Raw genomic sequence first — 13,674 nt, 5'->3', positions numbered from 1 at the left:
CAACCAACTCACAGAGTACATTATAAGTACATTAAAAAGAACAACAGGAAAGATACAATCCTTTGTTGGTGGCTCCGCGGTGTTTAACCTCCAACGAACAAAACCAACTTTCTAGGAAAGTTGGTTATTTCTAGGGTTATTTCCCGGACCAGAGTCCGCCGGTGGCGCGGTGGACCCACGACTAAGACCGACGGGCCCGGGGACCCGGGATTTGTTACTAATGAACAGTTTCTTCTCGGCGGTTTAGGTTTAATCTGAGACTCCAGAGGACGGACAGGGCGCCAGGAAGTTCAAGGCTGGGTGTGGGGCCCGGCCTGGCTCGCGGGCGGGGAAGCGGAGGCGTGGCCGGGGCGGGGACCGGGGCGGGCGAGGCTGGGCGTGAGCAGCCATCTGCTCGCGCCAGTGGACAATAAAGTTCGCCGAGTTTGAAGGAGGCCACAGGCGAGTCCACGCCCCGCTCCCGGGCCGCCCGAGCCGCGGGCCTGCGCGGGCGGAGGCGTGGCCGACCGGCATGGGGGTCACCGTGGACGTGCGCCAGGTGTACCAGTACCCCTTCGAGCAGGTGGTCGCCAGCTTCCTCCGCAAGGTAGCCGTCCCCTCCGCGGCCCGGCCCGGAGTGCGCCCCGGCGTGCGCCCCGCGCGCCCCGCGCGCCCCCGCCCCGCGCGCCCCAGCGCCCCGGCTGCGGTCCCCGACCCCCGGCCGACCATTCCCCGCTCCTTCCCTCTGCGGCGCCGGGTCGATTCTCTGGGAAGGGATGGAGGGTGGCGTGCTGTGTGTGTGTGAGTGTGTAGGGCGGCGGGGGGCGGGGGGGGGGGGAGGAAGATCCCGAGAATCTGCGCCCCGGGGTGCGGGCGCCGGCGGAGTGCTTTGCGTCATGTTCGCACCCTGCCCGGGACGCAGCCGCCTGGGAGAGGGGCTCGGCCGGGCTGAGCCTGGCGGAGCGGCCGCGGCGTGGACGGGTGAAGCCGTGCTCCTGCTTTCCTGGGCCGAGCGCTGTCTGATTCTTGAAGCGCGCTGTGGGATTTAGCGCCCCTGGGTCTTCAATTGGTCAGTCTGTAACACGAGGAAAGTAATAGTATCAGCTCACCAGATGATGCACGGGAGTAAGGGTTCCACCTACTGTGGGTGTCGTTGGTGGTACTGCCACTGTGAACCCTCGCACCGTGCTCAGTGGTCCTTTTCTTTATCCCCTCGGGATGGGGCGCTGCGCCTAGAACCCTAGCTTCATGCTTCTGGAAGAATGGGAAAAAATTTTTTGAAAAACCTTTAGTATTCTGTATGGTCAATCGCTTGTAGTCTGGTTCTCTACTTAGCTGTCTGGATGCTACTGGCCAAGGGTCTTCTCACTCAGATTTAGCATTTAATCTATAAAATGAGGGTGTGCAGGGGAGTGTTGGTACACACCTGTCATCCCAGCTACTTGGGACAATTCTTGGAGTTTGAGGCCATTTTGGGCTGCGTAAGTGAGCCCTCTTCTCAAAAACCCAAACCAGAAGGGTTAGAGGTGTGGTTCAATTCGTAGAGTGATTGTCTAGCCTAGTTCAAGGCCCTGGGTTTGACTCCTGAGTCCTGAACAAAAAACAAACAAACAAAAAAAAAAGAGGAGAAGGAGGTTGTACCAGAAAGTCTTTTAAGTCCCGATTAGCTTTCACATGCTGTTGTGTATGTGTTCACATATGCTGGTACTGGAACTTAAAACTCAGGGCCTTATGCTCAAGTTTGGGGCTCTACTACTTGAACCACAGCTTTACTTCAGCTTTTTGCTGATTAAGTGGAAATAAAAATTTCACAGACTTTTCTGCTCTGGGTGTCTTTGAACTTCAATCCTTAGATAGTCTCTTGAGCAGCCAGGCTTATAGGAATGAGCCACCAGAGCCCAGCAGTTTTCACATTCTTAAGCAAAATTGGCAAATATCTAATTTGCCTTGGACAGCAGTCACTGGAGAATAGAATTTACATGCCACTTGGATTCAGGGAGATGCTGGGGAGATAATCAGGCTTCCCACTCATTACCAAAGGTGGACAGTCTGGGTTCTTGGTCACCCAGGGGAGAGTAAGGTGATGCTAGAGAGGGCCGCTTTAAAGAGAGTTCCACCCTGATAATTGTTCTTGAGCTCTGGTATCAAAGATGGTGCCTCACACCTACTAGGAAGGCAGTCAGAAAAGTTGAAGAAAAGCATGAAGCATTTTTTCTTGGGCTAAACTTCTGGGTTCAGAACAGAATAGCCCGCACCCCACTTTTTGTCCAGACCAGTACATTGGAATGTGCCACTTGTGCTAGTCAATTTTCCATTATAATAAGGAAATACTGGAGACAATTAATTTGTAAAGGAAAAGGATTCTTTGGACCCACCGTGAAGGGCCCAGTCCCTGATCAGTGGCTGGGGTGAAGCTACCCATAGTGGCAGGAGCCCATGGTGGAGTGTAATCTCAGTCAGGAAGAAAAAAAGAGAGTGAGGAGTAGGCTGGAGTCCCACAGTACCTTTCAAGGGCATACCATGGTGACCTAAGTGTCTTCCTACAAGGCCTGGCCTCTTTAAGGATCCATGCAGACCTGGTGCCACCCAAGAGCCAGCCTTCAGGTGACACCAGAATGATGACACCTCTGTTTCTTTGGAAAACTACTCTGGAGTATCATCATGATGGGGTCATCCCCTACTTTGTCCCAAACTTGAGGGACATTTGTCCAGGCCTCACTGATCATCTGAAGGACCAGAAGTTTTACTTCTGTGTCTGTCTTGCTCATGCATTAGACACTAGGCTTCTCTCAGTTCTGTGGAAGTGTTCACACAGTACCATACACTCAGGTGTAGACCTCGGGGCACCTGCCATCTTCAGTGAAAGGTTTTTCTGCCGGTCTGCAAGGAACTAGATTATTGTCTTCGGTGTGCCAAGGCTCTGCACTAGGTGCCAAGAGAACACAGGAGGGCACAGCCAAGCCTCTTCTGGTGGAGTTGATGGTCTCTGTGGGTGAGACAGACATTAATAAGTTATTAATGCATGAATACATCATTAATAACTTAAAGAAATGAACACATAGCTTCCACAGCTATGTGCATATATGACATGGTACAGTGACCCAGGGATAGAGGGAGGCTTGCTGAAATCCCAGAGAATGGTCCTTAGGGAGGCTTTCCCACAGCAGTGGGAGATTACCATGCATGCATAGGAGTTTTCTAGGTCAGCCTCTGTGTGTGTGTGTGTGTGTGTGAATGTATATGTGTGTATATGTGTGTACATACTTGTACTCTCCACATAATATTGCCTTGGGATACCAGGGATTGCCCTCAGGGGCTTGTGCTTGCTTGAAGGATCTCTGCCATTTAAGACACGTGCTTAGCCTTTTTGTTTGTATAATTATTATTTTCAACATTATCACTGATTATCATTATTTGCCCTTACTAGAGTTTGATCTCAAAGCCTCAAACTTGCTCAGCTTGCTTGATTGGCTGGCACTTTATTACTGGAGCCATGTCTCCAGCCCTACTTTTTGCTAGTTATTTTAAAGATAGAATGTTGAGACTTTCTTCTCTGGCTAGCATCAAAACTTGATCCTCCAAGCCTCAGCCTCCTGAGTAGGATTACAGATGTGAGACACAATGCCAGCTCCATATTTTGATTTTTGACATAGGACTTGCTAATTTTGTTCAGTCTGGCCTTGAACACATAATCCTCCAGCTTCTGTCCCCTGAGTAGCTGGATTACAGGCAGGAGCCACAGTACCCAGCATTCCATACAATATTATTTTCCTCTGTTCAGCTGCCTTCTAAGTCATTATGGCTGCCTTTCTTTCACAGTATGGAGACATTGAGGTTTTGAGTTTTCACAAGTTTCTCAACTTCTGCCAGCCTGCCGAGTAGGAAAACCAGGGCTTCAATACAGGGGACTCCAAGGCCCATACCCTCACCAGCACCCTACACTGCCCTGCCTTGTGCATAATGGGTAACATGATGAATTGTGTGTGAGGAGATGGCTCAGCCACTTTCTCCAGTCTCAATGTCCCATGCCCGAGATAGATGTCCAGCTTAGAATGTGTGAGCCTGGGCACCTTCAATGCTTCCTCTTCCCATTTTGGTGGAGCAGCTCATTCCAAAACATAGTGGCTTAGTCAGTGGCAGACTTTTAATTCTCACAATTCAGTGGGTTGAGTGAGCTCACAAGGTTGGGTTTTGTGTGCCATGTGGTGAAACTGAAGTTTCTTCGTAGCTCCATTGTGTTAGGATCTGGTGCAATTCTAGCAAAGTGCCTGAAATGTACAGAAACAGAGGCTGGAATCCTAGCAACTCAGGAGGCTGAGATCTGAGGATCGTGATTCAAAGCCATGTTGGCCAGGAAAGTCTGTGTGCCTCATTTCTCCATTAACCACCAAAAAAGCCAGAAGTGGAGCTGTAGCTCAAATGGTAGAGTACCAGCTTTGAGTAAAAAGCTAAAAGATAGAACCCAGGCCCTGAGTTCAAGGCTCAGGACTGTTACAACAGGCAGGTGCGCGCACACACACACACACACACACACACACACACACACACACACACACACACATTGATTCTGGTTCTTCCTTTAAGTGGGTGTCATCCTGGCACCACCCATGAGCCTGGCTGGCCAGGGTCTTTTGTATGGTTAACAACCTGAGCAACTGTAAAAAAGGGCCCCTGTTTTTCAATTTGTAGTTGTTATGTCATTCATCCCACCTACCTTTTAGGGCTGTTGTGAGGATCAAAAATGTAACAGTTTCACAAGCACATACTTTTCCTTTTTTTCTTTTGTAAGCCTGAGGTAGTAAGAATTACCTTTTTTGAGAAATATGCTTTTATATTTCTTTTGTAGTCTGTGAATTTTTTTTTTTTTTTTTGAGGGGAACATTGGGCAGCAAGGACAATCACGCAAGGATCTCTGGGAAACATTTAATCTGATTTTTCACAATGGTGTGTTTGAAGTTGCTTTAGAACTGAGGAAGTTCTATTTTAAATAGAATGTTCTGATCTGTGGCTTTTGGTATGTTAGGACTTGCCTTCCAAGTTATAATGCACTACTATTTTTAAAACCAGAAGAATGTTTGCTCTTCTTACACCTGTCTGTTGGATATCATAGTCAAAATATTAGCTGCATGCTTCCCAAGATAAGAGGCACCTTCAAAACAAATAGCACAATATTCTTTGTCGGTGAAGCACAGTGTTTCTCCATTAGGTCTTTATGGAAAAACACTTGTGAAACCCAAAATGGTTTATTCATTAGATGCTAAACTATACAAATCAATGCACTTGTCAATGTGTTTTGGTCTCTTTCTTTGACTGAGTCTTATTTTACCTGCTCATCACTTACAGCTTACAGACTTAAAACCATCTACAAAGAGAACATTAAGTTGGATGGATAAACTCAGCAGAATAGAAGCCCTGACTTTCCTGAATGCCATGTGGGCTCTGTGTGTGTGTGTGTGTGTGTGTGTGTGTGTGTGTGTGTGTGTGTGTGTGTGTGTGTGTGTGTGTGTGTGTGTGTGTGTGTTGTGTATATGTACTACAGCTTGAATGCAGGACTTGGGATCTTTCTCTTAGCTTTTCTGTTCAAGACTAGTGTACTACCACTTGAGCCATAGCTCTGTTTTCAGCTTTTTGGTGTTAAATGGAGATTGGAGTCTTTCAGACTTTCCTGTCCAGGCTGGCTTTGAGTAGCTAGGATTGCAGGTGGGAGCCACTGCCCCCTGGCTCCACGTGTCCTTTCTAATGGCCTTGCCCTTTCTGAGTCAGGTACCAAGAGACTTCTTACATTTTATCTACCTGCAATTTTAAGTACTTAAACGGACCCAAGTGAAGCACTACTTTGATCAGATTTTCTTGCACGTATTTATATGAAGGAAGGGAGGGAAGTTACTCAGGTTGACCTTCCTTATATGCTGTGAGGAAAGAGTCACTGGGAAGAGAGTAAAGCTCTTTCTCTGTCTCTGTCTCTGTCTGTCTGTCTCTCTCTATCTCTGTCTCTCTGTCTCTCTCTCTCTCACACACACACACACAGGCACACAAAATAAATTCCATCAACTTTAGTGTAAGGCTCAGAAACATGTCTTTACTTTGAATACTGTAATAAACTAGACAGATTAAAATAATTTCTTTGCTTCTGTCCATGACCCCAGGCATTATTTATGCTAGCAGGGCGCCTGATGCTCCGAATGAAATGACTTGAATGTTTACCCTTAAGCTCATAAAGGGGATTTATGAATGGCTATTTCCATTTAGAGTAGAAAGTTGATTGGGTAATTAATAATCTTTCCATTTTGGATCTGATCTCTCCCTTGCAAATCTGACACTTAGTTACACATGTGAACATCTCTCCCCACCTCCAGAAACATTTAGGGCCTGCCTGCATTTCCCAAGTAAATGGTTTGAGAAGACTTCAACCCAGTGCACTGTAATAGTTGTTTGCAGAATATGCTCATCTTCACATTTATCATCCCCTTCTCAGTTCTAGGTGAGGCGTAGTGTGGAGGAAGATGTCATAGGTGAGAGCAGGGCTCTGACATCAGGCTGGAGTGCTGACAGCCAGGAATGCACGAGAAGCTTGTTCTGTGCCCCCTGCCCTTCCCCCCCCCCCACCGTGTATGCCTCAGTTTCCTCAGCTGCAAAATAAAAGTGATAGCGATGATTATATAATGTATCTATTCTGGAATTATTAGGGAAATGAAATTGGATAAGGTATTCATGTATTATTCATGTTTGTGTTGGGACCCAGTAAATACTTTTTGGAGGGGGCAGCACTGGGGTTTGGACTGAGAGCATACATACTTGCTAGGCGGTCCCTCTACCACATGAGCCACCTTGCTCCGATGGGGTTGAGAGGAACATAGGTGCTTTTAAAGTGCTTGTTGAATAATGGTAAAAAGAATTCATTGTGTTTACCCCATGAACTTGAAAATAAAAAGCTGAGGGAAGTAGTCTGGAGGAATATCTATTAACTTGGAATACTATGGAGGGGTTAATCATGAACAGTGGCATACTTTTGTATGAAATTATTTTTTAAATGCAATTTAAATAATTTTAAAGTGTAGTTAGCAGCTTTTCTAGTTCAGCTTATCTAATCCACACTGAAGTCGATTGCACAATAAAAAAAAAATCAGCCAATGCTGATTTTCTTTAAGTTTTCAGCAGTATTGATTTTTTCTTTTCTTTTTTTTTTCTGGTGGAGGTAGAGTGTGAGTTCAGGGACTCCTCTCTTTGCTAGATAGGTAGATGTTCTACCATTTGAGTTATACCCAGTTCTTTTTTGCTTTATTTATTTACTGTCTTTTAAAACCTTATTAAGGAGTTACAATGACATAAGTCAGATTGTGAGTACAATGCTCCTTGGTCAGTGTCACCCATTTTGATTTATTTTTTAGGTAGGGTCTTATGTTCTGCTTAATCATGGCCTTGGACTTGGATCCTCTTGATCTCTACCTCTGGAGTAGTAGAATTGCAAAGCATGAGCCACCACAGCCAGCCACTGTCTTATTTAATTTTTAAATAAGTTTTTTATTGTGAAAATACTGTACAGACAGAGGGATTACAATCACATGAGCAAGGTAATGAGTACATTTCTTTTTTTTATTATTGTGAAAATACTGTACAGAGGGGTTACAATTACGTGAGCAAAGTAGTGAGTACATTTCTTTCTTTCTTTCTTTTTCTTTCTTTTTCTTTCTTTCTTTTTTTTTTTTGCCAGTTGTGGGACCTGAACGCTGGGCCTGGGCGCTGTCCCTCAGCTCTTCAGCTCAAGACTAGCACTCTACCACTTGAGCTACAGCGCCACTTCCACCTTTTTCTGCTTAAGTGGTGCTGAGGAATCGAACCCAGGGCCTCACACATGCAAGGCAAGCACTCTACCACTGAGCTACCTTCCCAACCCATGACATTTCTTATCAAGCATTGTTGCCTCCTCCTTTGTTTCCCCTTCCTATCCATTCCCATCTTCCCCTGATTTGAGTTTCTTTTATGGTTAGAGAGGTTGAGCATTTTTCTTCATGTGTCTATTGGCCATTCTTATTTCCTCTTCAGAGAAGTTTCTCTTTAAGTCTTTAGTCCACTTATAATTGGGCTGTTGTTTCTTTGAGGATTTGTTGTTGAGAGATTTAATTTTTTGAGTTTCAGGTATATTTTAGATATGAGACCCTTGTCCATTGTATGGCTAGTGAAGATCTTCTCCCAGTCTGTGGGCTTTCTATTAATCTTGCTAGCTATGTCCTTTGTATACAGAAGCTCTGCAACTTCATGCAATCCCATTTGTCCAATCTTTCTTTGATTTGTTGTGTTTCTGGGTCTCTATTAAGAAAATTTTGGCCTGTGCCAACAAGACCTAGGGTTTCTCCTATTTCTTCCTGTAATGTTTTCAGGGTGTCTGCTTTGACTTCAAGGTCTTTGATCCATTTGGAGTTGATTCTGGTGCAGGGTGATACATAAGAATCTAGCTTTAGTTTTCTACAAGTGATTAACCAATTTTGTAAGCACCATTTACTGAAGAAGCTGTCTTTCTTCCAGTCTAATTTTTTAGCTCCCTTCTCGAAGATTAGCTGGCTATAGGTCTGTGGGTTCTTTTCTGGGTTTTCAATTCTATTCCTTTGGTCTTAGGTCTCTTCTTGTGCCAGTACCAAGCTGTGATGACTTTGTAGAAGAGTTTTGTGATTTGGTATTGATATTCTTCCTGCACTGCTCTTTCTGTTGAGGATCGTTTTTGCTATTTGGGGTCTTTTATTGTTCCATATGAATTTTTGGATTGCCTCTTCTATTTCCTTGAAGAATGAGGTTGGAATATTGGTAAGTATCACATTGAATTTTTGATAGCCTTGGGAAGTATTGCCATTTTCACAATGTTGATCTTTCCAATCCAGGAGCATGGGAGTTGTTTTTATTTTCTCCCACTTTCTAAGTTCTGCTTTGAATTCCTTTTTCAGGTATTGAAAGTTTTCATCATAAAGGTCCTCCACTTCTTTGGTTAAGTTAATTCCTAGGTATTTTATTTTTTGTGGGGCTATTACAAATGGAGTTGCTTTCCTGATTTCAGCCCCGCTCTTCTCACTGTTGCCATGCAGACAAGCCATTGATTTTTGAGGGTTAATTTTATACCCTGATACTTTGCCAAAGTTTTGAATCAGCTTGAGTAATTTGGGAGTGGAGTTGGTGGGATTCTTTAAATACAAGATCATGTCATCTGCAAAGAGGGAGAGTTTTACTTCATCTTTCTCTATTTGGATCCCCTTTATGTTTTCATTTTGTCTTATTGCTGTAGCTAGGCATTCTAATATTAGATTGAAGAGAAGTGGAGAGAGTGGACATCCTTGTCTCCTTCCTGAGTTAAGAGGAAATGGCTTTAGTTTTTCACCATTAAGTATAATGCTGGCTGTAGGTTTGTCATATACAGCCTATATTGTATTGAGGAATGTTCCATGGATTCCTAGTTTTTCCAGATCCTTCATCATAAAGGGGTATTGGATCTTGTCAAATGCGTTTTCGGCATCTATGGAGATAACCATGTGGTTCTTATCCTTGCTCTTGTTGATGTGATGATTTATATTAACTGATTTGCATATATTGAACCAGCTTTGCATCCCTGAAATGATTCCTGTTTGATCATAGTGTATGATTTTTTGGATGAATTGTTGAAGTCGATTGGCCAACATTTGGTTGAGAAGTTTTACATCGATGATCATCAAAGAAATAGGCCTATAATTCTCTTTCTTTGATGAGTCCCTGCCTGGTTTGGGGATGAGGGTTGTGCTGGCTTCATAGAAAGAGTTCGATGGTGAACTTTCTCCTTCAATTTCATTGAAGATTTGAAGGAGTATTGGTGTGAGTTCTGCTTTGAAGGCTTTCTAGAATTCCAGTGTAAATCCATCTGGTCCTGGGCTTTTCTCAGATGGGAGGTCTCTTCTTGGTGTTTCTATTTCAATGCTTGATATGGGCCTGTTAAGATGGTTTAGCTCATCTTGGTTTAGTTTTGGCATGTTGATATTTGATAGGAAATCATCCATTTCTTCCAAGTCCTCAAACTTATTAGCATAAAGGTTTGAGAAGTATTCCCTTATAATGTTCTGAATATTGGTTGTTTCTGTGGTGATGTTTCCATTCTCATCTTGAGTTTGTTTATTTGGGTGTATTCTCTTCTTTTTCTGATAAGATTTGCTAAGGATCTGTCAATTTTGTTAATTTTTTTCAAAGAACCTACATTTTGTTTTATTGATTATTTCTATGGTTTTTTTTTTTTTAAATTCTAATTCGTTTAATTCTGATTTAATTTTAATTATTTCTTTCTGTCTACAGGATTGGGGTTTAGCTGGCTGTTGTTTGTCAAGGAGGGCCATATGTCTCATTAAATTTTTGGTTTCAGATCTCTCCAATTTGTTGATGTAGGAACTCAGAGCTATAAACTTGCCTCTGAGTACTGCCTTTGCTGTGTCCCAGGGGAGCTTGTAATTTGCGTGTTCATTTTTGTTGAATATCATGAACATTTAAATTTCGTTTCTAATCTCTTCCATGACCCACTGGTGATTTAACAGTGTGTCGTTCAGTCTCCATGTGTTACAGGGCATCCTTTGGTGGCTTTTGTGTTGATTTCTAATTTTATTCCCTTGTGGTCTCAGAATACAGGGCATAACTTCAATGTTTCTGAATTTGGACAGGTTTGTTTTGTGACCTAAAATGTGGTCTATTTTTGAAAATGTTCTGCGTGCTGCTGAGAGAAACGTGTGTTCTGATGCTGCTGGGTGAAATATTCGGTAGATTTCTGTTAAATTTAATTGATGTATACAGTTATTTAGATCTGTGGTTTCTCTGTTGAGTTTTTGCTGAGTTGATCTATCTAGTGGGGATAGTGATGTGTTAAAGTCCCCAACAATTAAAGCCTTTGGATCTATGTGAGATTTGAGGGAAAGTACTCTTTCTTGGATGAATTTGGGTGTTCTGTTGTTTGGTCTTTTTTTTTTTTTTTTTTGTGGTACTGGGGCTTAGTGGAACCTCTAGCCCTGTGCTTGCTAAGCAGGCTCTCTACTGCTTGAGTCCTGCCTCCCAGCCCTGATTCATTTTTTAGAACCACAGGCAGCTGCCATTCACTTAGAGCACTTTTAGGGTGTTTGGGATTATTTACTTTAATTTCCATAACAGCTGTTTGAAACAGGGATTTATTTTTGTTTTACTGCAAAAGAAATTGAAGCTCATCAGAATAATTTGCCCCATACTTCACAGATGGACGTTAAGCTCAGGTCTCTTAGATTCTGCATCATTCTGTGTATATAAATTGTTTGTACTTTTAAACTTTTTATTTAGATATATTTTGACTCTTAACACATTGCAAAACATTCCCTTTCTTAGCTTCCCCAAATTATAGTATAATTTTTATCTTATTTATTCAGGGCTAGGGATTGATCCGAGTGCTTTGCACATGTTACATATACACAGAACTACACTCAGAACATGGAAGTTAATATTAATACAATGTATTAATGTAGGAACTTTATTGAAATTTTACTAATTGTCTATTAATAACCTTTCTCTTTGGCAGTACTAAGGGTTGACTCAGAATCTCAAGCTTACTGAGCAGACAGTTGGCCACTTAAGCCATTTTATCAGTTCATTTGAAATAAGGTGTGGAGTTGTGCCTGGGAAAACCTGGACTGTGATCCTCCTATTTGTGCTTCCCCATGTCATTGGGATGATAGGTATATGCCACTTGCAATCAACCATTGGTAGAGGACTTTTAAACTTCTATGGCCAGGTTGGCCTTGAGCTACCCCCCACCCTCATCTTCACCTTCAAAGCAGCAAGAATTACAAACTTGAGCCACCTGCCTGCTTAAACATCCCTTTTAGTTGTGTAGTGTCCATTACTGGATCCTACATTGCATCTCATTATCATGCCTCCAGTGGCCCTGAATGTGGACAGTTCTCAGTTTTCCTTTATCATTCTGAAGCATGGTGCTTTTCTTCTTTTATTTCATATATTATTTTTGTTATTCTGGCACCTGAGCTTGAACTTAGCCTTGCGTTCTTGCTTAGATTTTGTGCTCATGGCTGGCAGCCACACCGCTGGTCCAGCATTTTACTGGTTAATTGGAGATGGAACCTCATGCATTTTTCTGCCTAGGCTGGCATTCAGCTCTGGGCTTCTGGAGTAGCTAAGAGTGACATGCCTGAGCCATTGGCCCTGGGCTTCCCTGGTGCCTTGGAAGAGTGCTAATCAGTTATCTTGTAGATTTAGATTATATCTTTAAAAGATCTGGGTTTATCTGCACAAATCTGAAAAAAAGAGAATTGTCCTCTGTTATAGAATTACAAAATATCCTTTAAAAATACCTTTTTGTTTTTTGGAAGACTTTTGAAAGGAAGAAGCTGCAACTGTGTTGATCTACCTTGAATAGAATCATAGTTTGTCCTGAGAGGAAGGATCTTGAAGGATCATTGAGATTTGCTGCCTGGCTATACAAATAGCAGCATCAGGGTCTGTGGGTCAGCTTCCCATCCTCTGTTCCTTATTATTCTGCTGTTATGAATGACCAATTAGAGCAGCCATTCAAAAAGTCCATGGACTTAAATACATTTATGTTTAGTTCTTCATTGGTTGAAGGTTGTGGGTGTATGTATGTATGTATGTATGTATGCATGTATTTATGTATGTATTTATTTATTTTTGTGCTAGTTCTGGGGCTTGAATTCAGGGTCTGGTGCTGTTCTTGAACTTTTGTGCTCAAGACTAGTGTCCTATCAATTCAGCCACAGCTCCACTTCCAGCTTTTTTTTTTTTTTTTTTGTGAAAATACCATACAGGGGGTTACAATTACATGGGCAAGATAGTGAGTACATTTTTATCAAGCATTGTTGCCTCCTCCTTTGTTTCTCCATACCATCCCTTCCCTTGACCACCCTCCAATACCACCGCACCCCCACCCTCCCCACCCTCCACCCCACCAAAGTTGTAAAGTTCGTTTTTCGACATAACGTCTTATACATCTCATTGTTGTAATGGGTCCACCTGTAACCCTATTTAAACAATTTGTTTTTTCCCTTCCCCTCCACAAATTATATTAACATCAAATACAGTGAAAACAGAGCTTATACCATGGGGGAGGTACATATAAAGCAACAAAGAAATCATTTTATAAATATGTTGGAAACAATCGCAAGAGAGAAAAAAAAACATTTGAATCCTTTTCTTGGGGTTCATTTCGCCTAACATCAACTTGTTTGACAGTTTCTGTTTGTCTCAAACATATACTATTTATTGTAAGTAAGGGAAACCATGGGACCTATATTTCTTTGGGCCTGGCTTACTTCACTTAATATAATTTTTTTCCAAGTCTTTCCATTTCCTAACAAATGGTGCAATGTCATTTTTTCTGACAGAGGCATAGAATTCCATTGTGTATATATACCACATTTTCTTGATCCATTCATCTACTGAGGGGCATCTGGGTTGGTTCCATATCTTAGCTATGGTAAATAATGCTGCAGTAAACATAGTTGTGCTGGTAGCTTTAGTATGGTCTTGTTTGTGATCATTTAAGTAAATGCCCAAAAGTGGGATTGCAGGGTCATAGGGGAGCTCTATGTGGAGTCTTTTGAGGAACCTCCATACTGCTTTCCAAAGTGGTTGAACAAGTTTACACTCCCACCAACAATGCAGTAAGGTTTCCTTCTGTCCACATCCAGCATCTGTTGCTAT

At 42.7% G+C, this 13,674-nt stretch overlaps 1 protein-coding gene across 1 annotated transcript in view; it reads left to right on the top strand.

The window, feature by feature from the left end:
* Nucleotides 1-450: 450 nt before the first annotated feature.
* Nucleotides 451-13,674, top strand: part of Prelid2 (PRELI domain containing 2) — a 103,230-nt gene continuing 90,006 nt past the window's right edge. Inside the window, exon 1 of the mRNA XM_042692117.1 lies at nucleotides 451-586. Coding sequence (XP_042548051.1) covers nucleotides 512-586 — 75 coding nt within the window. The 5' untranslated portion in view covers nucleotides 451-511. The remainder of the gene's footprint in view (nucleotides 587-13,674) is intronic.

Source organism: Dipodomys spectabilis, unplaced genomic scaffold (assembly GCF_019054845.1).
Source record: "Dipodomys spectabilis isolate Male_0828 unplaced genomic scaffold, ASM1905484v1 ptg000147l, whole genome shotgun sequence".
In the NCBI taxonomy this organism is placed as follows: domain Eukaryota; kingdom Metazoa; phylum Chordata; class Mammalia; order Rodentia; family Heteromyidae; genus Dipodomys; species Dipodomys spectabilis.
The sequence above is the reverse complement of the archived record's forward strand: the minus strand, read 5'-3'. Positions and strand labels throughout refer to the sequence as shown.